The sequence below is a fragment of the Capsicum annuum genome, chromosome 3 (assembly GCF_002878395.1).
Source record: "Capsicum annuum cultivar UCD-10X-F1 chromosome 3, UCD10Xv1.1, whole genome shotgun sequence".
Classification (NCBI taxonomy): domain Eukaryota; kingdom Viridiplantae; phylum Streptophyta; class Magnoliopsida; order Solanales; family Solanaceae; genus Capsicum; species Capsicum annuum.
This window is the reverse complement of record NC_061113.1, coordinates 12,134,486-12,159,043: the sequence shown is the minus strand read 5'-3', so window position 1 is coordinate 12,159,043 and position 24,558 is coordinate 12,134,486. Positions and strand designations below refer to the sequence as shown.

The window sequence follows — 24,558 nt, the reverse complement described above, 5'->3', positions numbered from 1 at the left end:
GGGGTTGGCGTTGTTGGAACTTGTGGTGTGGTGTTATTGATGGTTCTGGCACAAAGGATGTTGCTTCTTTGTTGTTGATGATGTTGTTGGAACAAATGTTGTTGTTTCTTTTTTATTGATGTTTATGCTGTTGTTGATATTGCAAAAGATGGAGAAACTGTTGGAACAAATAAAACCATCAGAAAGGCTGGTTTGATGTATTCCATCAGACTCCACATCTGTTGCAACAGACTCCACATCTGTTGCAATAACAGAATCCACATCTGATGTAACAGATGGACAATATTCTTTTTGTGACATCAATTTTTTCCTCTTCTTTGTATATATAAGGAACTGACAGTTGATCAACTTTTAATAGACTATCGCAAGAGGCTGCAATAAAGATGGGATTGAAGGAATAAGCTGCTTGTAGATGGAACCACTTCATATGTGGGAGGTATGTATTACTGATAATGTTATCGTGGAAACACACACAGAGTGCACTGATTTTGTGAATGATGTTTTTACTGATTAGTCATAGATCATTCAAACAAGATGTCTGTAATTTTACAGTCAAGTTTGGTAGGTCCGAACTGATAAGGCTGAGGGACCATAAATATGGTTTTGATAGCCTGATAAGATTTAATGTCGGTTGTTGCTCATATTTATTTGTCAAGCATTGTGAAGGGATCTAATTTTTGTGTCATTGTAAAGAGATTCAATAGCGATTGGACTAACTTTTAGGGTGCATTTGATCCTTAAAGGGCCTTCTAAGCTTAGTATTGCATCTAACAAGAACGAAAAACCAATATATTTATTGCCTTGGCCAAAATTTATATGGCTGGGTTGCTCACTCGGGGTGATGATTTTATGCTAGAATGTGTGGTAGGAGAATGCTTTCGAAGGAAAATGGGTGGTTGATGGAAGACTATATCACCTGAGAGCTAATTAAAGAAGAGTCATAGGGTAGAAAGTAACTTCTAACGAATCTGGCCGGTGGAATTATCTTAACAAATGTGAGATCTGAATCAAGTGCAAATATGAAAGTGAATCCGATAATGTAATTTCATCTGTTGTGTCTCTGAAAGAAAAATAATGTATCTGAACACTTTTCTAGGGAGCTGCGTAGTCGGGATTATCATCTAGATAGAAAATAGAAGAAGACCAACAAAGAATCCTCACGAGCATGAGGGTTGAAATGATGTACAGCAATTCTAGAAAACTTATGCCAACAGCAACTGCAGTTAAAATAAGGAATCTAAGCGAAGGCGGAAAATGTCTGAATTTTAAATTTTATCCCATGCTTTCAAGCTTGCCTCCAGCTTGTTGATTCTGTATTCAAGCTGGTCGTTGCCCTCTTCGAAGTTGGTAAGGAGTTCCTCGTCTCTTGTGAGCTCGATCAGGAACACTACCTTCAAAGTTGTGGCATTCTAGAAGCCCTTAAGAACACTTTCTTCAGAAGCCTTAAAGGATACATGGAGGGTCTCTATGTTTATTTTAGGTCAAAATATGTTGATGAACGTTGAAGATGTGGTTCTAACAGTTGAACAGCACACTTTTATCGAGCTTGCTCAACTAATTTGATAAATTAGTAAGCATGGAGTTACGTAGCGTGTGATCTAAACCAGCTCTACCAAGCCTATCAAACTTTATGTAACTCTAAGTTCATTACTCTATTAAAAAAATATGACCGAGTTAGTGCACAAATCAAACGAGCTCAATCTCTCAATCTTTCTGTTGATCGCTCTTCTCCAATATAGATGACAAGATATCTGCTATGCAAAAGTCTACACCGTTGCCAGACATGTTTGCCTGGGAGCAATTCTTCTGAAGGATATCTGTTGATGTCTTCTAAAGAATTGCTCCCAGGCAAGCATGTCTGGCGATGGTGTAGACTTTTCCATAGAAGATATCTTGTCATCTATATTGGAGAAGAGTGATCAGCAGAAAGGCTGACAGATTGGGCTTTTTTTATTTGTGCACTAACTCGGGCATATTGTTTTGATAGGGTAATGAGCTCGGAGTTATGTAACGTTTGATAGGCTTGGTAGAGCCAGTTTAAATCACATGCTACGTAACTTCATGCTTACTAATTTATCAAATTGGTTGAGCAAGATGCATGGAACAACGCTCGATAAAAGTGTGTTGTTCAACTGTTGGGATCACATCTTCAACGTGCATCAACACATTTTGACCTAAAACAAACACAGCGACCCTCCATGTATCCTTTAAGGCTTCTGAAGAAAGTGTTCTGAAGGGCTTCTAGAATGCCACAACTTTGAAGGTAGTGTTCCTAATCGAGCTCACAAGAAACGAGGAACTCCTTACCAACTTCGAAGACGGTAACAACCATCTTGAATACAGAATCAACAAGCTGGAGGCAAGCTTGAAAATTATCGGGATTCACATACTACAGCAAGCATCTGATCTTCTCCAAGGAATGTTGAAAGCATGCTAAGGCAAGAAAACACAATCAATTAATTCATATTGCTAAGTAAGTAATTATACTCTATTTTTCTTTCAATCTCGATTGTGGTTTCGATCAGGTCAATGGCAGTGGACCTGATCGAAAACACAAACAAAAAGATGGGATGAAATTTAAAATTTAGAAATTGTCGCCTTCACTTAGTTTCCTTATTTTAACTGCAGTTGTTGTTGGCATAAGTTTTCTAGACTTGTTGAACATCATTTCTACCCTCGATGCCCGCGAGGCTGCTTTATTGGTCTTCTCCTATTTTCTACCTAGGTGATAATCCCGACCATGCAGCTCCCTAGCAAAGTGTCCATCTGCATTGTTTTTCTTTCAGAGACACAACAGAAGAAATTACATTACCGGATACACTTTTATATTTGCACTTGATTTAGATTTCGCATCTGTTAAGATAATTCCATTGGCCAGATTCGTTAGAAGTTACTTTCTACCCTGTGTCTCTTCTTCAATTAGCTCTCAGATGATATAGTCTTCCATCAACCACCTATTTTCCCTCAAAAGCATTCTCCTACCGCACCTTCTGGCATATAATCATCACCCTGAGCGAGCAACCCAGCCATATAAATTTTGGCCAGGGCAATAACTATATTGGTTTTCCGTTCTTGTTTGATGCAGTGCGGGGCTTCGAGGGCCCTCTAAGGGTCCAATGCACACTTAAAGTTAAGTCCAATCGTTATTGGTTCTCTGCAGTGACGACAAATATTGATCCCTTCTCAAAACTTGACACGCATAAACACGAGCACCAACCTTCAGTAATTCATAACAGGGTATCTGCACCATCTTCATGAGGACCTAAGCCTTATCAATTTCGAACCCATCAAACTTAACGGTACAATGCAGGATTTTGTTTGAATGATCAATGCCTAATCGGTTAAAAACTGCATTCACAAAAACATTGTACTTTGTGTGTGTTATCCCGGTAACCTTATCAGTAATACATATTTAACTCCCACACATATGATAGTGGATCCATCTGCACGCACCTTATTCTTCCTATCCCATCTATGACTTAAATTGAATAAACAGATAGACTAGCTTGTTGCAACAGATGACACATCTGTTTATATTGTCAAACAATTAGAGACATCTGTTACGACAGTTGATCAACCTGTTGCAGAAATCAAACAGATATATACATCTGTTGCAAAAAGATTGCCAGTATGTTGTAAGTTATCTAACAGAAAAAATATTTTTTGCAACAGATTACCCATCTGTTAGATTTATTTTAAAGCAATTTTCTTTACTTTCCGAGATACAATAATTTATAAATAGGCCCCTCCTTACAAATATGGATGATCCAGATTTATATAAGAATATTCATATCGAGTCCTTGCGTGAACTTCAAAGGCAGTTGGATGAACTCCAGAGTGATTTGGCTGACTTCAGAGCAAGGCTGCCGGATGAAAGATGTCTGATTGACAATAATAATAATAGTCGTAATAATAATTAGGTAATGTTTTTTATTTTAGCGATTATTTTCCTCCTTTTGTATATCAAATCTATCCAAGGGATTCAAAAATCTATGAACATTCATTTCATTTTGTTGTCGACTTTGAATTTTTAATTCTTATTTAGTATTTAATAATAATCATTCTGTTTATTCCTTGTTCTCAACATGTCGACGGTTGGTGGTAGGGATTGAGCAGCAATTTGTGCCAACAGTTAGAGGTTAATCTGCTACGACAGATCGATCATATGTTGCACCTGACGGTTATTAATAAAAAAGAGCTATTGTTGTTATTGAGAGGGTGAAAAGAAAAAGACATGACTTTCCGTTCTGACTATTCAATATGAAAATTATTTCGTAAATAAATAATAAGAAAATAAATAATAAACACAATTTATAACCACAATTTTAATAACTGATCGTGACTTTTCACCATTTTTATTTTTGAATTTATTTTTTAAATTATTTATTATATAATAAAATGGTTATTATTTTATTAAGAAATTTGAAAAGGTATTTTTTTTTATTTAGAAAATAAAAAAGTAAGCAAATTTGGATTAATGATATGATGATATAGTTATTTTTTTTTAAAAAAAAAAAGTAGATTATATGTTGCAACAATTAAATTATCTGATGCAACAGGTTCACTATGGTTGCAATAGATGATATATTTGTTGTCACAGATGATTTATCTGATGCAACCTATATCGAGTCATGACTCAATAAAAGCAGTTCTTGGAAAGAACTAATTAATAATAATAATCTGAAAAGTCATGACTTATCACAATATTTCTTAATTTAATTAATTCATTACTTTTCACATTAATAAAAAATGTAATTAATAAATGGAGGTGAACAGTTAGATTATATGTTGCAACAGATATGTTATCTGATGTAACATATTTTATTTTTGTTGCAACAGATAATATATATGTTGTCACAGATGTGTTATCTAATGCAACAGATATAGAATCTATTGCCACAACTCAATAAAAACGATTCTTCGAAAGAACTAATTAATAATAATAATCTGAAAAGTCATGACTTATATCACAATATTTATTTTTTTAATTTAATAAAAAATATAATTAATGTATGGAGGTGAATAGTCGCGCCTTTTTGCCTCTCATTCAAATTCAATCCTCTATAAATAGGTCCGTCCTTACTCAATCGTCATTCAAATACACTCTATTTATTTATTGCATCTCATCTTTCATATTACACTCTAGAAGATAAGATTATGGCTGACCCAGTGTGGGACGTTGCTTTTCTGCAAGACGCCGTGAATGAACTTCGGAATCAAGTTCGTGATCTGCAATGGGAACTGGGAGGAATTAGATCAAGAATGCGCCGCGAGATACGCAGGCTGAGGAGGGCCTTGCTACTTCCGGTTGAAGATTGGTCGGCTGGCAATGATGATGTTGATAATAATAATAATAATAATAATAATAATAATTAGACTATTATTTTTCTTTTAGTCTATTATATGTATTTTTATTTATTTAATAAATTATGTTTGATCTATGACGTTTTAATCCATATTTAATTTTCATTCTGTCTATTATCTTCTCAACAAACATGTCGACGATTCGACGTAAAAAGGAATAATTTAGAATCCAGTAGCAATAGCAAGATTTATCTGTTGGGTTTGTGGCAGGGGTTGATTTGTGTTGTTTCAAACAGATTAATCATTCGTTGCAACAGATAATTAATCTGGTGCAACAGATAAACATTCTGTTGCAACAGATAATTAGTCTGGTGCAACAGATAAACATCCTGATACAACAGATAATACGTCTGATGCAACAGATAATACGATGATGCAACAGATAAACAGTCTGATGCAACAGATTACTCATTTGATGCAACAGATGATTGATCTGTTTAAATTGCGGGCACTTATGCTGGATTCATAATTGGGATTCTATCCATTGTTGGAAAAACAGAAGTGTACCAGATGACAAACACGAACAAAAATCATAATTTTACTTACCAAAGTCACCTATGAAGTAATGCCAAAGTGGAAAGTGATGTAGTAAACAAAATTTGACCTAAGAAATTGGTCAGATCGCAGCAGTAGCGTTGTACCAACAACAATAACAACAACAACAACAAATGGTCGACAAGAAGAAGATGATAATGAAGTAGAAGATGAGGATAATGAAGCAGAAGATGATGAATAAAGCAGCAGAAACAGAAACAATTAACAACAAAAATCGCTAACAGAGAGAAAACAACAATGGATGAGAAGAGAGAGAAAGGCGTCTTTTTCTCCCTCATTTTTCCGTTATTTTAGGTATACATTGAAATTAAAGTGTAAATTTAAAAACTTGTAGGTTATTTTCAAACTTCCCCAACTTTCTTAATATATAATAAAGTAATTGTCACCTCCAACTAATAATTAAAACTTGTGTCACCTACACCTCATTTTAAAACTCTTTTGTCACCTGTGGCTCAAACCCCCGGGTTAGTCAGACCATTTAAGCTAATAGGAATGATTGACCTAGTTGCTCATATTTAGGTGAATTTCATATCTTAGGACTAATTGAGGATTGTTTAATATCTAAAAGTGGATTTAGATACCTTAAATAAGAATTTTAAGATAAGTAAAAGTAAAACAGAATGCAGATATTGTGGATTTAATCAGCAGAAGGAGAGAAATCGAAGGGGAGACTAAACATGATAGTGGTGCCAAAATGCACACATTTTAGATATCTAGGCACCTTTTCAAGAGACTGAAATGATAAATGAAAATGTGACACAGAATTAAAACTGAAATGGAGAAGTGTTAGCGGGAAGTTATGTAATAGGACGCGTATTAAAGTGAAAGGTAAATTCTATAGAATAACTGTAACACCAACAATAGTACAAATGGTGCACTCATTGAAGATTAGATAAGATTAAAAATGACCATATTTTTGACAGAAGATGCTCCTATATTGTAAATAGGGTGTGAAATGCTGCAAATTCAAAACAAAGCTGTTACTTTTAAGACAACATATTACAAAATGGCTCATTCCTTCATCTCATTCTACATCTGGGGGAGAAAAACATGTAATCCGCTCCGAATCTGGTACACTAGCAAAAGGTTAACTGAGGCATCTCAATATGGTAAAACTGCGAACAAACATTAAGTTAAAGCATTCGATAGCTATGTGAATAGCATCGAGAAATCCTATGCTAACATCGAGTGAGTTTGAGATCTGCAGGAAATAGGGGCATTGAGTTGGGCCAAAAGAAATTAGTTTTGTTTAGGGAACTTTGTCCGATAGAGATCAAGGGGAACATACTCCACAGTCACTACTCGGTCATCAAACAGTTGTCCATGTAAACAATGAGCAGCCATGCATGCAGCTTCTGCTCGTCTAAACTCCACAAGTACACAGCCAGGATCAAACACCTCACTAACAGAAACTTCTTCCTTTTTCTCAAGTTCCTCTGAAGCATCCAACTCTTCTTTGGATGAGAATACCGGTTCAGAAGCTCCATCTGCATTTCCATTGTCTTCTGACTTGGTTGCTTCCTTAACTGGTGATTCGTTGTTTATCTCAAGATGCTCCAGTGGACTGGGACTAACATTTTCATCTTTCCTTTCTGAAACCATAGCAGTATTCTTTTCATTTGGAGAGACTCCGGGGGTAACCTCGAAATTTTCTTGGCAGTTTGTCCCTCGAGCAGAGACACTACCATCATCTGGTAGAGGATCAGAAGTGTCATCTTTTATTAGCTCCTCAGAAGGTCTATCATCGGAATGACTACCACCAGCCAAAGCATTGGCATCTCCAGCCTCTTCAGCATCACCTATCGGAGCTTCTGATATACCATCAACGCAATTTTCAGCTTCCTTGGCACTCTTGGTTTCCATGGGTTCATCACGGTGGGGAAAGTGTGATCCACCAACTTCCGACTCATGATCATCAGTTTCCATGGGTTCATCACTGTTGGGAAGATGTGATCCACCAACTTCCAACTCGCGATCATCACTATTGGAGACGTGTGATTCGCCAAACTCCAATTCATGATTATCACTCCTAGGAAATGGATCATTTCTGTCACACACTTTACCAATCTCCATATTGCCCTCATTCAACGAAGAACTAGTATCCATAACAGTAGGATCAGGTGTGGCAGAACATTGACTTTGCTTTACAACATTAATTGATTTAACAGAGCCAAACCTACAGGATCAGAAGACTAGTTCAGATCAGTGAACAATTGACGAGGAAAATAAAGGATATTAAGAAAATGACTTTTCATAAATAACCTGGCACACTCCAATCTGATGTCTTCCAGTAATTCTTCAAGTTCTGCTTCAGACAAAGAATTAAGTACATTTGCATCCACCTAGACAGGACAAGATGATTAGAGGAAAAAATTTAGCAAACCGCCTGCTAAGTGGATTTGCAACATCCAAGAAATATAACTCCAATAACAGAGTTTTCTATGAAACACATCCCTAAAGTATGTCCCCAATCGTCAACTACATCCTTAATATATCATGGTTAACAAGTAACATCCTAAAAGTATCAAGAAGTTGACAAGTTTAGTCCAAAACTAATTTTTCCGTCTAAAACCAACAGTGAAGCCAAGCATACACACTACACGTGACAAAAAACAAAATTGAGAAAGAAAAAGGGGTTGTGATCCCATCACTTTATACTTCTGCAAATTACGCTTTCCACGTAGTATTACCTTTCTCTATACCCAGTGAAATTCTTCAAGTAAGTTCGCTCCTAATTGGTATTCTTCAAAGTAGGCTTGTGGCAAAGTACTCCAAGGTTATGATATTGAATTTATTGGTGGTTTGGTGTTAATCACTTTGTGAAATAAATAATTCCAGAGAAAATACACAAAGCAGGTTTCCTAATTCTAAACTTAAAGCAACATCTTTTATAATTTTTCACCCAAAACAGAACCTTTTAGACAAAGTTCAAGATTGATTTGGAAGGATAATAAAAAAATGGGAAAAGGGTCCGAAATATACCCAAACTTTGGCAAAATTGTTGTAACATGCCTGAACTTTGCGGGGCCAAACCACCCCCCACCCACCCACCCCACACACTATTTATTACTCCCTCCGTCCCAAACTACCCGTACCAAATTTCCCAATTTGATTTCTCATTTTACTTGTCTTTTTTCATTAATCAAGAAGAGACAAAAAAAAATTCCATGTTTTACCATTTGCATTAATTACTTTTTCTTCAAATTAAAATACATCATTTAATAGGGGTAGTATGGTCAACTAGCCTTGTTATAAATTATTTTTCTTAATCAATGTGTCATCTCAATTTGGGACGGAGGGAGTAGTATATTTTAGTGATATTTATTTGTTTACCTGGACCACTAACTCAATCAATGCACAGACAATGCTTCACACACACCATTTAAATAAACAAAATAGTTTATTATTTTAATTTATTTATTATAACTCACTTTTCCACATTTCACAAATTAAAAAGAGAAAAAGAGAGATGAATGAACAGAGTGGTCAATTCCCTTCGAATACTGTCGGAGGTAGGTCAAAATTGGGGATGCACCGCGGCATCAGTGGCATTCACTGAGAAATCACGATCTCAGATCTCTTAGTTGGTATGAGAGAATTGTTTGATTTTTCAACTGTGGTAGCTTAGATGATTGGGAATCATTTCCCCCAATAACATCAACTTGAATCAAACCATCCTTTGTCACAGAAATAATTGTGTGCCCATTTCAACTCCACTTCAGAAACAGCCATAGTTATCACAAGATTATTTTGTGAATTCATTGAGTTGTGAGATGAATTAGAAAATGATTCTAGGTGGGTTTTGTGCGCATCTGATGGGAGCGCATTCTGGTGGCCGGATAATCTCGTCTCGTCTGGCGATTGTTGTGGCCATTTTGGCGAGGAGTGCTTAGTGAGAGCAATTTTAGAGAGAAATTTAATATATTTTGTGTATTTAATGAAAAAATACAAAATAAAAGGACAAATGCACAGCTACGTGGCAAATAGAGATAGGTTTATAGAAATTTATTTTGACCCTTACACACTCAGTGCGCATGTATTCACGTTTAGGTCCAACTGTGCAAATAAAGTCACTAAAATACACTAATACATAGTACATCGGGTCACCCCAGCAAAGTACAAGCGTGTTACAACAATTTTCGCCAAAGTATGGGTATATTTGGACCCTTTTTCCAAAAAAAAATAGAAAATTGAGCATGAAATTGAAGAAAAATCAATAGATTTCCTTCGCCACTTGGGGAAGCAATGACAATATGTTTCATGAATCCAAGCTTTCTTAAAACTTATTTTGGTCACTTGTAATGTGTGCTTGGCTTCACCGTCTGGTAGGGTGTATAAGATTAGTGCAGAATATGGTGTATGAGTTATGCTTGCATTAGTTACGTAGGAATTTTTCTTATCCAGTGTTCGATTTGGTGTATTTCAAACAACATACATTGCATAGTTTCTAAAAGAAAGTATTTATTTACAAAAACTCTCCACAAATATGATAGAAAAAAGAATGTGGAAAAGGTTTTGGGAGACAATTGTGTTTTTAACCAGCTAATGCATGCATTATAACCCATTGCATTACTAATACTATGGATTTCTATGTATTACTTATGCACACATTAATACCAAATGGAGTGTATAATTAATGCTTACATTAGTTATACATAGGTTGAATAAGTGTACCAAACAAGGTACCCATAATACAGAAATCGAATGCATGCAATATATTTTTTTAATACACTATCAAACGACTCCTTAGTGTAGCCAAAAAGAAAAAAACTTAACTTTGAACTGAACTTTTTACTTTTTGAAACATCAAGGACGTTGCTCGCAAACCAATGTTATATTAAGGATCAGTGGACCTGTGGGGCATACTCTAAGGATGTTTTTCGAACTCTATGAAAACAAAATGCCTCAATCCGAAGCAAGTTAGGTTTGCTACCAGAATATCATAGAAGTTTAAGCCCGTCTCAGGTACAATATTATAAAAATGAGTTTCTCTAGCACAAGAAATTCTCTACAATTTCCACTAGCATCTACATTTTTTACTGGCATAACAAACAGAATATTTTTTTATGGACAATAAGCTTAACGTCACCAAGATATAAAGACATACCACATTTTTCAGCTTGAGAACTTCTGTGTGCTTCTCCAAAAGTGGCTTTGCATGCTGGGGAATCTGGTATAAAGGTGTATTTTCATCTTTGTCCTGAGTATTATGTGTATCTTTTGGTCAAACTCGTATTTCCAATAAAAGATTAAAAATTGTACCTAAAGCCAAAGTAATCTGGATAAGAGGACTCAAGATTGTACCAGTAACGCAGTATCTGGGACAGCCTGAACAACAGTTAACACTTCTCCACCCAACTTCATACCATTAAGACCAGCACAAGCTTTAAGAGTAACTGAATGGTCAACATACTGAAAATGGTTGAAATAATTATTTTAAGATCAATAGAAGACAGCAAGAGGAACTTGAGCGCAGAAAGACTTGAGAGTTCACAGCACTTGAGTCAAGAAGAAATACAAGGGGTATCTAGCTAACAAGTTTACTGTTGAAGCGATGAAGCACAATTCAAAGCATGGTCATAAAATATTATAAAAGGGATACTCTATATGCAATATTAATGAGGTCAAGCATATAAGTATGGCAAGCTACTTATGGCACTAAAAGAGTTTTTAATTCACTGGAGAATCGACACAAGCTCGACTATTAAAAGGGATGAAGAGGGCTTGTGAAATGCTCTGCAGATCATTGGAAAAGAAAGGAATTAAAGGCTAGAAAATCTGACATGAAAAGTTAAAAACTCCTCTAATCTATTTTGATTTCTTTTCATCTGAAAGATGATATATTTGGCATTAGCACACATTGATCAAATTGATGTGGAAGCTCACACCTGGATCTGAAGTAGTACTGGTTGTTCTAGAGAAACTGTTTGTCAATTGGTAGAAGTTTTCGCTAGTCTCCCACAAAAATTAACTTGTCCTTCCCTTAGAGAAGCAAAGTAGCAAAATGAGGAGAAAAATTACAAAAAAAAAAAGAGTTCAAAGGAGATAAGATGCTGCTGCAGAGCTGCCAGAAGAATGAGATAACAGGGCCCTTTTTTTACAAGGTAGATTTTATTAATAAAAAAAAGATTTAAGTTTTATCAATACATAGTAACAAGACGGTGCATGACAATCCCAATTTTAAGCTACGCTGTCTGTCAAACCAACAGGTACAGGATCATAAATAATATTGGACAATCTCTACAATACATTTGCATACAAGTCCATCATTCAATTTTGTTTACTCAATCACCTCCTTTTTAAACATGTAAAAGAACTACTTTTTCTTCACTCACCCTTCAACCTAGAGAAGATTGTTGAAGAGGAATATGAATCTAACTTCTAGTAAAATGACAATTAGCTCATTTTTTCTACACTTAGTACTTCCAGTGATTCACTAAAATGAAAAATAACTTTAACCAACAAAACATGAAATGTACCAAAGAATTTAAGACTGCTTATGCACAAAAGCTACCTTTGAACCACAGGGAAATTGCATTTAAGAAAGAAAAGGATACTTCATTTAACATGAGAAAGGTTATACAATAATCCAAGAGTACCTCAAGAAATGCACAAGGTCCATTGAGTTCTGAATTCATCCTGAAATGGTAGGCTTTCAAAGGTCCAAAGGCTTTAGCAATCTCCATAAGCTGAAATAGCACCAGGTAAGATCAAATTCACAATAAAGTCCAATATTCCATCGTTTCTTTTCTTAATCAAGGAAAAGTTTCAAGACATTGTTCAGTCTTACCATTTCTGATGAAATGGTTCTTGAAATTCCACCAATAAAAATCTGCAACATGTATTAAAAAAAACTTGTTACAAAAGGGGAAAGGGAACAACAGGAATGGAACAGACTAGAATACATGAGAACCATTGTCTAGAAGCATCTAACAATAAATAGACATCAAGCTGTATGACCAAATTCCAAAGAACTCTTTGAGGAAACCAAATTAACAAAAATATTCTGAAGATCACAAATGTGACTTGTCAAGAGTTAAGCAAACACCAACAAAGAAGAAAAGCAATCCAAATGTAACATCTTCACAATCCCACGGGATTCACAACAACAACAAACCCAGTGTATTCCCACAAAGTGAGGTATGGGGAGGGTAAGATGTACGCAGTCCATACCGCTACCTCCGTAGAAGTAGAGAGGTTGTTTCCGATAGACCCCCGGCTCAAGATAAAGAATACTAAACAAGGGGATGGATGACATAACAGAAATAAGGAGTAAGAAATGATAAATTAGAAATCAATGCAATACGAAATACGAGAAATAGGAGCAACACGAAATAAGAAAATAGGAACTAAGAAATAAGGAATAGGACACCCACCTAGTAGTAACATACACTCACAAACCAAAGACACCTATCTACACAATCCTAGAATTACTAACTCGGCTACACAATGTCTCTCCTGACTGCTAGCTACAACCCACACACTCACCCTAGCTTTCTACCCTTATCGGCGACCTCCACACCTTCCTATCTAGGGTCATGTCCTCAGTAAGCTGCAGCTGCTCCATGTCATGTCTAATCACCTCCCTCCAGTATTTCTTCGGCCTACCTCTACTCCTCCTGAAGCCATCCAACGCTAGCCTCTCACACCTACGAACTGGGGCATCCGCGCCCCTCCTCATCACATGCCCAAACCATCTCAACCTTCCTTCCCGCATCTTGTCCTCCACTGAAGCCACTCCCACCTTCTCCCGGATAATCTCATTCCTAACTTTGTCCCCTCTAGTAAGCCCCCACACATCCAACGCAACATCCTCATTTCCGCCACCTTCAATTTTTGGATGTGGGAGTGCTTGACTGGCCAACACTCCTCTCCATACAACATGGCCGACCGGATTGTCACTCTATAGAATTTGCCTTTAAGCTTAAAGGACACCTTCTTATCGCACAACACTCCCGAGGCGAGCCTCCATTCCATCTAACCTGCTCCAATACGTTTAGCGACATCCTCATCAATCTCACCATTCCCCTGAATCATAGACACAAGATACTTGAAACTATCCCTCTTACAAACATCCTGAGAGTCCAACCTCACCACCACTTCGTCCTCCTGGCTCAAGTCACTAAACTTGCATTCCAAATACTCCGTTTTGGACCTACTCTACCTGAACACCTTAGACTCAAGGGTTTGCCTCCAAACCTCTAATTTGTCATTCACATCCCACCCCCACCCGGTCTCATCAATGAGCACTACATCATTCGCAAATAACATACACCAAGGCACCTCGCCTTGAATACACCGCGTCAATACGTCCATCACCAACGCAAATAGGAACGGACTAAGAGTCGATCCCTGATGGAACTCTGTCTCAACCGGAAAATGCTCTAAGTCTCCTCCCGCCTTCCTCACCCTGGTCTTCCCTCCATCGTACATGTCATTAATAGCTCTAATGTACGCCATTGAGACCCCTCTCACCTCCAAGCATCTCCAAAAAACCTCCCTCGGGACTGTATCATACGCCTTTTCCAGGCCGATGAACACCAAGTGTAAGTCCCTCTTCCTTTCTCTATACTGCTCCACCAATCTCCTCACCAAGTGGATTGCCACTGTCGTCGAGCGACCAGGCATAAATCCAAACTGATTCTCCGAAACGGACACGAACCTCCTCAATCTCCGCTCAACCACTCTCCCCAAAATCTTCATAGTGTGACTCAACAGCTTAATACCCCTATAGTTGTTGCAACTTTGAATATCACCCTTGTTTTTATATAACGGAATCATCATACTCCATCTTCAAGCCTCAGGCATTCTCGCAGTCTTGAAGATGCCGTTAAACAAATCAGTCAACCACCATAAACCTACCCCACCAGCATACTTCCAAAAATCCACCAAAATCTCGTCAGGTCTCATCGCCCTACCCCTCCGCATCCTACGAGTAGCCTCTCTGACCTCCTCAACCTTAAAACGCCTCATGGCTCTCCTTCGAATGCTCCAGCTCCCCTAACTCAATACCTCTGTCCCCCTCGTTCAAAAGTCTATGAAAGTACTGCCATCTCTTCTTAATGTGAACATCCTCGACCAAAACACTACCATCCTCCCCCTTAATGCACTTCACTTGATCAAGGTAACGACCCTTCCGCTCCCTCGCCTTAGCAAGCCTATACAATTGAGTAGTTTTGCATCTCATCTTAACAGTGCAGGAACATTCACACAATCAACATCTTAACATTCACACAATCAACATCTTAAGAGAACCAAAAGCATATATCATGATCTGTAACCTCACAGTCCAACATATAATTGACCTGCATGAGATTCTTTCATCGCAGTAGCATAAAGCAGCTTTTGATGAATTTACTCAGCAGATGGAACATTGCTTTCTGTATATGAGAGTCTTGTATGATACTATGATAATATACATAAAAGTGCAGCGCACAGCAGAAACTATTGGTCCCAATTTTCAAATCTATTGTCCTATTTCAAAATTTTAAGCCAGTAAAATTTCAATCTCAGATCATGTGTTGTTTCAGATTCATACCTTATAAGGAGAATCCTCTACAGTGTTGTCTATCCTATCAGCTGCAGCCACTGACTTCTGAGGAACACCAGTCTGCATGAAAATAGCAACTGTCTGAAAACCTGCTACATGAATAATGACCACAATATACCTCAGAAACTGCATACAAGAGCACAATAAATCACAGTTTCAATATAAAGAGGTAGCACCACCTTCCTACTACTTAAGTACACAAATTAATGCATTGACAAATTGCAGAAATTACAGGGCAATAAATATTCTACATTAACAAAACTCCCCTAACCACAATTTCCATATTTTACTATTTCACTTCATTTGATATAACTCAACTATATATCCTTCTTGTTACATTTATGCAGTGGCATCCACCATCCACCATCATCATCCTCCAATATCTAATTAAACAGATGATCAAATGAGTTAAAGCATCCCTTGTGCAGAGATATGAGGTGAAGGGTATTGAGGGTACTATAAGAGAAGATCAGAGAGACTTCATATCAATAACATCCAGAACATATGATATACCAAAACCTTGGTACCTATATTGCTGCTAACAACAGCTAAGGGACTATGAAAATTGGTATCAGGTTAACTAGAGGTTATCTTCCACACTAAAAATCCTTCAAACTTTGTCAACAAGTCCAACCTCTTCATGCATGCTACTCTTTGACTAAATAAGGACCTTTACTTTCTGATAAAGATGGACACCTTGCATTTTACCTGCAAGAACACATTTTCCTTGCGAATTTTGTTTGGTGCCTATCTGATTAATCTTTGATCATTGGTCAAGAATAGATTTTGAGTAGCATGTATTAAGGGGGAAAGAGCAGCTAATTGACAGTCAAAATTAGCATCCCTCGCACAATAAGTCTCATAATTCTTTTTTTTTTCTTGATCAGGTAAACAGTTTCATTAATCACGGGGCCAAAATCAGACATATTCAAAAAGTAAGCCAAAAAGTAAAGAACCTACAACACAACATGGTTCTCTACAAAAGACACCAAATCCTCTATACAACCCAGCACTACATGTAAAAGTCGTAATTCATACAATTATCAAACTACAAAAATCATACAATAATGAAAGGAAAGAAAGAGAAGAAAATCAGATTCATTTAACTAAGAACAAAGTTTTCAACCCACAAAAATAGCCTTATTATACCCACTTAGAACTGCCCATTTAGCTAATAAAATAACTACTTCACACAAAGGGTGCTTGGGGTTTAAAATGTGCTGTACCATTTTATAAAAGAAGCCTAAAGACCAAGATATACTGACAAAGTTTGCACATCCAGTATGGACAATTACAATCGGAAGAAACACATAATGTTTCCTCCCATTATCAAAGGGTTTTAAGGAAGTTTACAAAGTAATGTCAGCAAACTTTCTTCAGCAAAGTCTATATCGGTGGACACTGGAATTTAATTATTGATTGTTACGTATGATTACCAATAAGAATTGGCAACTAAACCTCAACTCAAACCGCTTTTAACCCAACAGTGGCAACCAAATTTTAACTCAAACCGCGTTTGATCCAACTCAGTTTTATCACTAGTGGTATACAATACTCTTTTTTCAAATCACAATGAGTAATCACTTTTCAACAGACACTTAAATTATAGATAGACTGCATATTGCATAACATATTACAGAAGTTAATATGCAAAATATCATCAACGTCCCACATGTTAGATACTTCGATACAATATCAGTAAGAAAAAGACAAAAAAGATTAGTCCGAAAGACAAGAACAAATCTATAAAGAGTCCATGGTTATAATTCTTACAGCCACATCGACGAAGTCTTTTGGGCGTCTGATTTTAATAATAGAACCAGAGAAGGATCTTCCATCAAAAGAAAGTGCAGCAGAAGCATCCTCGGGGGTTAAAAATTCTAAAAGAGCTTGGCACTTCTCCTTGTGTATCTGCAGTGAAGAACAGTAAGCAACACAATTCCATCCTGCTTAGAACAAGAGTAGAAGAATAAAACATACCAAACAGCTGATACATGGCTGTGTTCCTTGAATGCGATTAACTCCTGAAGACAGCAAGAAATTATTAATCCAGTCCAGAATATCTTTCTCAGAGGCAGAGTTTGGCAAGTTCTCTACATAAAGCCTTCTCATAGGTCGTGTGGCTTGTGTTAGCTGGACGGAATCAATTGCATGTATAGATGACGATAAATAATTATATGAAATGCCAGCAGCCTTTGTTGTGAATGAACCAGCAGGAAACACACTAGAGAGTTGGTGTGCATTTGGTATTACAGACTGCATTGAAGACTTAACACTAGAAAGATCAGTACCAGTAAAACTGGTTCCAGCTGATACAGGTGGTAGATCCCACCCAGCAGCTTTTCGTTCCGGAGAGCGATTAGTAGGGGGAGGAGTTTTAGCAGCAGCCTCTGATTTCCTCTTTCTAGGCGAATAGCCACCAAGCCCACTTGTAGATCCTTCATGGCGATTGGAGTGGCCATCTGAACCATTGCTGGATATCTTTTTATCCAGATCATAATGTGATCTTCCAGATTTATCTTTGGAAGAACGTGAGGAAAACTCACCACGCTCTCTGAGTTCATGAGATGAATGCTTACGTCCTCTTGGTGAACCAGAACGAGACCTTCTACCTCGATCTCTATCATTCTCTCGACTTCTTGACCTTCTTCTTTTTGGTCTTTCTTCCTCTAGATGAGCCTGAGAAGATTCCACCCTTCCAGTAATTTGATAAATTTTCACTGAACTGTGTTTTCTATCGGCATTCCTGTCTCTATTTCTCTCCTCCGCATCACTTTTCCTTCTACCTGATTCAGACTTTTCTGTAGTTCTGTCAGCAAAACTATCTCTCCATCCGTGATTTCTTGAATGTCTTTTCTCAGCCTCATTCAGAAGAGCATCATTTCTCTCCTCAACATCACTTCGGTGCTTCTTTCTACCTGATTCAGACTTTTCTTTAATTCTGCCAGCATAACTATCATCATTTCTCTCCTCCACATCACTTCGGTGCTTCTTTCTACCTGATTCAGATTTTTCTTTAGTTCTGTCAGCATAACTATCTGTCCGTCCATGATTTCTTGAATGCCTTCCATCAGCCTCATTCAGAAGAGCATCTTTTCTCACCTCATCATCACTTTGGTGCTTCCTTCTACCTGATTCAGACTTTTCTTTAGTTCTGTCAGCATAACTGTCTATCTGTCTGTGATTTCTTGAATGCCTTTTCTCAGCCTCATTTGGAAGAGCATCACTTGGCATTTCCATATCTTTCCTCTTACTGTGTGACTGTCTCACATCCTTACCAGGAGTTTTGTCATGTCTTACCTCGCTGTGTCTTCTGTCAGTCTTATCTGCTGATCTCTCCTTCCGGGCAGAATCTCTTGAATGTCTTTTACCAGTTTCATTTCCAGAATCATCAATAAAATCTTGATCTTTTCTTCTCGGTACAAGAAAATCTTTATCGGTGGTGCTACCAGCTAGTCTCTTATTGCTTACATCTTTATTCATTGACGTCCTTGATTTGGTTTCAGATTCTCTACTTTCTCTATATTTATCTGTAGCAAATTTATCATCTATCATATTATCCTCTGTTCGAGTTGACCCTAACTTCCTAGGATCCTCCGACGTATGCCTGGAAGCACTAGGTGATGACTCGTATCGATATCGCTCAGGTTCCAAATAATCAGTGGTCTTCTTAGGCCCGTCCTCTTTAGGTGACCCACTGTCAGCTCCTACAAAATTGTTCTTAAAGTCCCTTTCTTCCTTCCTTTTCCTTCTAAGCATAATTTCATCAAAACTGAGAGGTCTTGTCCTAGCTGAGGTGCCATCATTGCTGTCTCCCTTTGATGAAATACTTTTACCATTCTTAGCTTTTTGCCGACTGGATCCCATAATACTAACCTACCGAGAAGCCAGCAATCTAACAATCAACTCCACGGCATTTGGGACACAAAAGGATATGTCACCACCTGACTAAATGCAGAAGTCACAGACTCATGGTCATGCATCCAATTGAAACATATTCAAAGGACGATAATAGCTGCACGCAAGGAAAACAGATCCATCAGACCTTCTAGTAAGCTAACCATTCATCTAATTGTAAGAAACTGCAGTGTCATAGTCTTTTAGCTAGATTTTGGCATATTACAATCCACAATATATCACATTATCTATTCCAACAATTTTCTGCAGAACTGCAAAATTTATACAAGAAAAGAGTATTTATCCACACCACTTTAACACAAATCATTGTCCCAAAGTTGCATATATCCATGTTGGCAAGTCATTCTGTCTATTTTTATAATGGTTAAGAAAAGAAAAACATGCCTGAGGGTATTGCTTATGTCCCTATCAGGAGATCAGCTTACACTCCTGTAGTGATACCTCCATGCCCCAGGCATTCAAATGCCCAGTTTGTTGAATGGAATGAGAATATATAAAGTGCATATGATTGATTGTTTTTTCATGTATAGGTTCTTTTATCAATTTTCTCCCCTTAGTAATATACATCAATATATCTGACAAAACATCATATTTGGCAAAAGTTGAGGTACCTAAGTCATTTAGAGCTAGCAAACACCAGAAATGGCAAAATATTTCTGCAATACCGTATTGGAGAACTACACCAAAAAGCTTTGTGACCCCAATTTTTCTCTTAATTTAGACTTCAGAGCTTAACTAGTTGAGAAGCTCAAGTGCCGAGAACACAATTTTTCTTATGGAAATTGTAATTGTTATTGATGTTAGAAGTAGAACATCACTAAGACGATGCTGATTTCATCCACAAGAAGAACACAGATTAATTGAAAATAAATAAAAGCACAAAGATACAAATTATACCAAACTAGGATTAGAAATTATCTGCAGCCAAGACAGAAAGAATCAGATTTCAACTTCAATTGGAATAGAAATTATCAAAGTTATTCCAAAATCATTGTGGTTTAGCAAGCTGAGACTACTAGATAACTGATAATGCTCAAAATGCATAGCCATCAACACATCACCGCAGGTCGCTATGTGGAGAAGACAAAGCATGAAAGAAAGTTAGGCCACAATAATGCTTAGTGGTAACCAGTCGACCTAAGTTAAAACATGTAAACATCTATGAGTCCTGTTTCTACCCTAGATTTTAGTGTCATTTAGCACATCACGCTAATTTTTTTTTTTAATAAGGAGAACATGTTGTGGCAGATTTTAGTTAGTACCCCCTCCATCCCAAAATAAATTAATTTTTGGGGTGTGGCACACCCCTTAAGAAAGTTAATTAAAGACATTAATCAAAGGATAATTTGTCAATATTACCCTTTTGCTTCTTCCAAACTTTTCATTAACAAAAAATGTAAAAAGTTGAAAAACCAATTAAATAGAAGGGTAATTTTGGAAAAAGAAAGAAATTAATACATCTCTTGTCTTTGGAAAATTCATTCATTTTAGACCATACAAAAATGTGACAGAAATTCATTTATATTGGAATGGAGGGAGTATTATAAATTTACAGTACACTGCTTTTAACCACATTTAATTTGCATGTATTTAAACTTTAAAGCCAGGCAACATCCCATGAAGATAAAAATCCCCAAATTAGAAACTCTGATTTTCTACTTCCCGTATTTGAACCAAAATTTTTCTTACAAAGATAAAGCTTTTGAAAACAAGAATAAAATTTTCCTCTTTCTTTTTCCTTTTTCAGGAATTCAGGAGGATGTGTGCAGTGCTGAGAGGCTGTCGAGCTTTGTAAAGAATGCACATACTTCAGAAAAGTAACTGACGCTAAAAGTCTCAAATATAAACACGTGGTTCATTTCTTAAAATGGTGACTTTTTAGAAAAAAAGAAAAAAAAGGTCAACATTTTAAGAAATGAACTGTGTCTTACTTCATTCACAAGCAGTCGCAACTTAAATGACTACCCAAGTAATCAATCCACTTCTCCGACTCGTGTCCTCAACCTATTAAATAATGAATCAAGTTATTGCATCATATTTACATATCCTTAACTCATTACCTCCTAATAAAAATTTGTTCCGCAAGTCACATTGCTGATAGCAAAACCCAATAAAAGACAGACTTGTGATAGCTAGCTCAAAACAAGACACATTATAATGAATCTCAAATATTCCCCCACCTTAACAAACATAAAACACCCATCCACTTCTCTGACTCGTGTCCTCTACCTATTAGATAACGAATCAAGTTATTGCATCATTTTTATATATCCTTAGTCATTCCCTCCTAATCAAAACTCGTCCTGCGTGTCACATTGCTGATACCAATACCCAATAAAAAACAAGAGTTGTGATAGCTAGCTAAGAACAAGACACTTTGACTCTCAAAATATTCCCACCATAACAAACATGAAACACCCATCCAAGAATTTCACTCACACCTATAGAATTCCGCAATGTGCACGGCCAATTCTTAAATTATATTAAAGTGTCCTCAACAACAATATCAAACCCAATGTAATCCCACAAGTGGGGCCTGGGGAGCATACTGTGTATGAAGACACATGATAAATGACTAACCAAGTAATCAATCCACTTCTCCGACTAGTGTCCTCTACCTAAAATTCCTCACCACCACCAACAAAAACAACAAAAAACCCAGTATAATCCCACAAATTTCACTCACAACTATAGAATTCAGCAATGTGCACCGCCAATTCTAAATTACTTAAATATCCTCACTAACAACAACAACAAACCCAATGTAATCCCACAAGTGTAGCCTTACGAGGGTAGTGTATACCCAGACCTTACCTCCTACCTTCCTATCTTGAGAAGGTAGAGTGCCTACATAAACCACCCATCCACAAATTTCACTAACTAAGAATCCCGCAATGCGCACCACCAATTCTAAATTACATAAAAGTCCTCATCACCACAACAACCAACAAACCCAATGTAATCCGACAAGTGGAGTCTGAAGGAAATAGTATGTACACAAACCCTACCCCTACCAAAAACACATGAACTATACACATAAAATTCCACAAATGTCAAATGAAATTTAAAATTGCTAAAAATAACAAATATTTATTCGGAAATCAAAACAAAAAACTTTAATTTAACTTAGCATTAATTTTCATTATCATCTACTCAATCAAAAAACAAAATGAGAAATTTATGGCATATGTGTAAATAGCATTAACAAAGAGGGCAAATTTAAGTAGATTGAAGCAGCTAAAAAGGTAAAGAGCAAAGAGTTAACTCACCGGAAGTATGAACGGACGGTGAGCTAAATCGCCGGAGATACGCCGGAGAATCGCCGGAATAGAATCGATAAAGTGATCGTTACGGAGATTATCGATTGGGTTTATGAATGTGTTGTTAAGAGTAGAAAAAACCTAGACATGCTATAAGATATTATGTGTATTTCCAATTTCCAATTATACCCCTATTATCACTTTCTAATTTTTGTATTCCCATTTTAGAAGGTTCAAAAGATTCTTTTTATCTTTGTGATAAGGTGGTGTTTGCGAAAATTTTAGTGAATCTAGATTGTTGTTCCTCAATGATGAAATCCGTTGAACTTCAGATTCGAGTGGAGAAAGAGGGCTAGGCCTTCAAAGGATTTTTAGGGATCGAAGAAGACGGGGTGGATTATAGAGCTGAAATAAGGGAAAATAGAAGGCGCATTAGGATTGGGTATGGACAAGCCTCAACTGGGATAGCATTGATGAAAAAAGAAAAAATTTCTCTATCGCATTATTAATCGGGGTAGAATTTAAGATTAAATTCAGTATTCTAATCAAATCGATTTTTTCGAAGTAACTTTATCCAATAAGGTGCGGAGAAATCAACTAACTAAAAGAAAGTGTAAAATGCATATTGCACGAGTACAAGAAAATTGATGGTGTATAGTTTTTTAAATAATATTAGTATTGAGCATGAAGTTGCTCGAGTTTTAATTATAACATATTTATTATATAGATAATTTTGTTCATCAAGATTTATTAGATAATTAATTTTTTATTTTTTTTGTATTTCTTGATTTCAGAAACTTTTTCTCTTACAATTTATATTTCAATTATTTTTTATTTGGTCAAATATTTTAATAATAGATTGTGATTTACATGTAACAACCCTCCAAACCATGTTTTAAATAAATACCGCAAAACTAGTGTTAATCAATCGGTGATTTTCAATCTCTACTCTATGATTTTCTATGGCACCACTAGTCGAGCGAGTTCGATAGTTGATTGATAACTTATATGAAACGAGTTGTGGATTTTTAGTTCATATAAGTTGAAAAACATATCAAATTGGAACACATGTCGTCACAGTGACTAATACGTCACACCGTAATGATAAATTGAATTCTTTTTCTTAGTGTAATGTTAATAGATGCATCTCAATAAAATTAATAGTCTAAAATCAAATTTTAATAAGTGGTCTTAAATATATACACGTACATATAAAAATAATAATGTAATAATTTATTTTTTTTATTCTTGCATATTAGTTGATTTTTTTTATGTATATTTTTAAGAGACTCGTGACCTTTGACTTCACATATTAATATGATTATTAATAAAAGTAAGGATTAATTTTAGATAATAAGATATTAGACATTTATTTGCAATACATTAACTTAGATTTTATTGTTAAAGCTTATTTATTAATGTAAAGTTTGAATTGTTTAATCAAAAAATCTAAAATACTTTTGGTAAAAATTAGATGATTTTTTCTTTCTTTATTCCTTTTTTAGATAATATTTTTAGATGCATTTTACAACCTTCATTATTATTTCAAATAAATTTAAAAATCATAAAATTTATTATTAAAATTTTTGGCGCCTTAAACTTTGGGAGAAGGACAAAAATAGCATCTTGGCAAAAATAAAAGACACGAAAATAGCTCATGTTTCAAAATACCACTTTTTGGCCATTTCGCTAGCCAAACCGCTTTTTTTGTGTCATGCCTCAAATCCTATTGGGGCGGACAGGCACCCATAGCCGTAAAGGCTCGAGAGAACCAATTCATAACCTTGTACTTCTTATGCATGTAACAGTGACAATCAAAGGTTCTGACAAATATGATACTATGTATCGATGAAAACAACTACATAGATAAGCACAAACTTATATATACAACACTTGGCCGTTGGGGCCACC

At 36.3% G+C, this 24,558-nt stretch overlaps 1 protein-coding gene across 1 annotated transcript; it reads right to left on the bottom strand.

Annotated features, from left to right (window-relative positions):
- Nucleotides 1-6,780: 6,780 nt before the first annotated feature.
- On the bottom strand, nucleotides 6,781-22,931 carry LOC107864215. Its single transcript, XM_047409056.1, has 10 exons — nucleotides 22,657-22,931; nucleotides 17,450-19,484; nucleotides 17,243-17,380; nucleotides 15,458-15,529; nucleotides 12,710-12,751; nucleotides 12,519-12,608; nucleotides 11,224-11,331; nucleotides 11,027-11,119; nucleotides 8,182-8,261; nucleotides 6,781-8,095 (listed from the first exon to the last, which is right to left on the bottom strand). The coding sequence occupies exons 2-10, from the start codon at nucleotides 19,334-19,336 to the stop codon at nucleotides 7,159-7,161; spliced, it is 3,447 nt and encodes a 1,148-aa protein (XP_047265012.1). The 5' UTR covers nucleotides 19,337-19,484; nucleotides 22,657-22,931; the 3' UTR covers nucleotides 6,781-7,158.
- Between the last annotated feature and the right edge of the window lie 1,627 nt (nucleotides 22,932-24,558).

Excerpts from the sequence above, each read along its gene's own strand:
- LOC107864215 (XM_047409056.1), bottom strand. The coding sequence starts at position 19,336 with ATGGGATCCAGTCGGCAAAAAGCTAAGAATGGTAAAAGTATTTCATCA. Across the intron at positions 17,381-17,449 it reads AGCCATGTATCAGCTGTTTG|ATACACAAGGAGAAGTGCCA; the intron begins GTATGTTTTATT and ends TCTTCACTGCAG. Across the intron at positions 11,120-11,223 it reads TCCCAGATACTGCGTTACTG|GACAAAGATGAAAATACACC; the intron begins GTACAATCTTGA and ends CATAATACTCAG.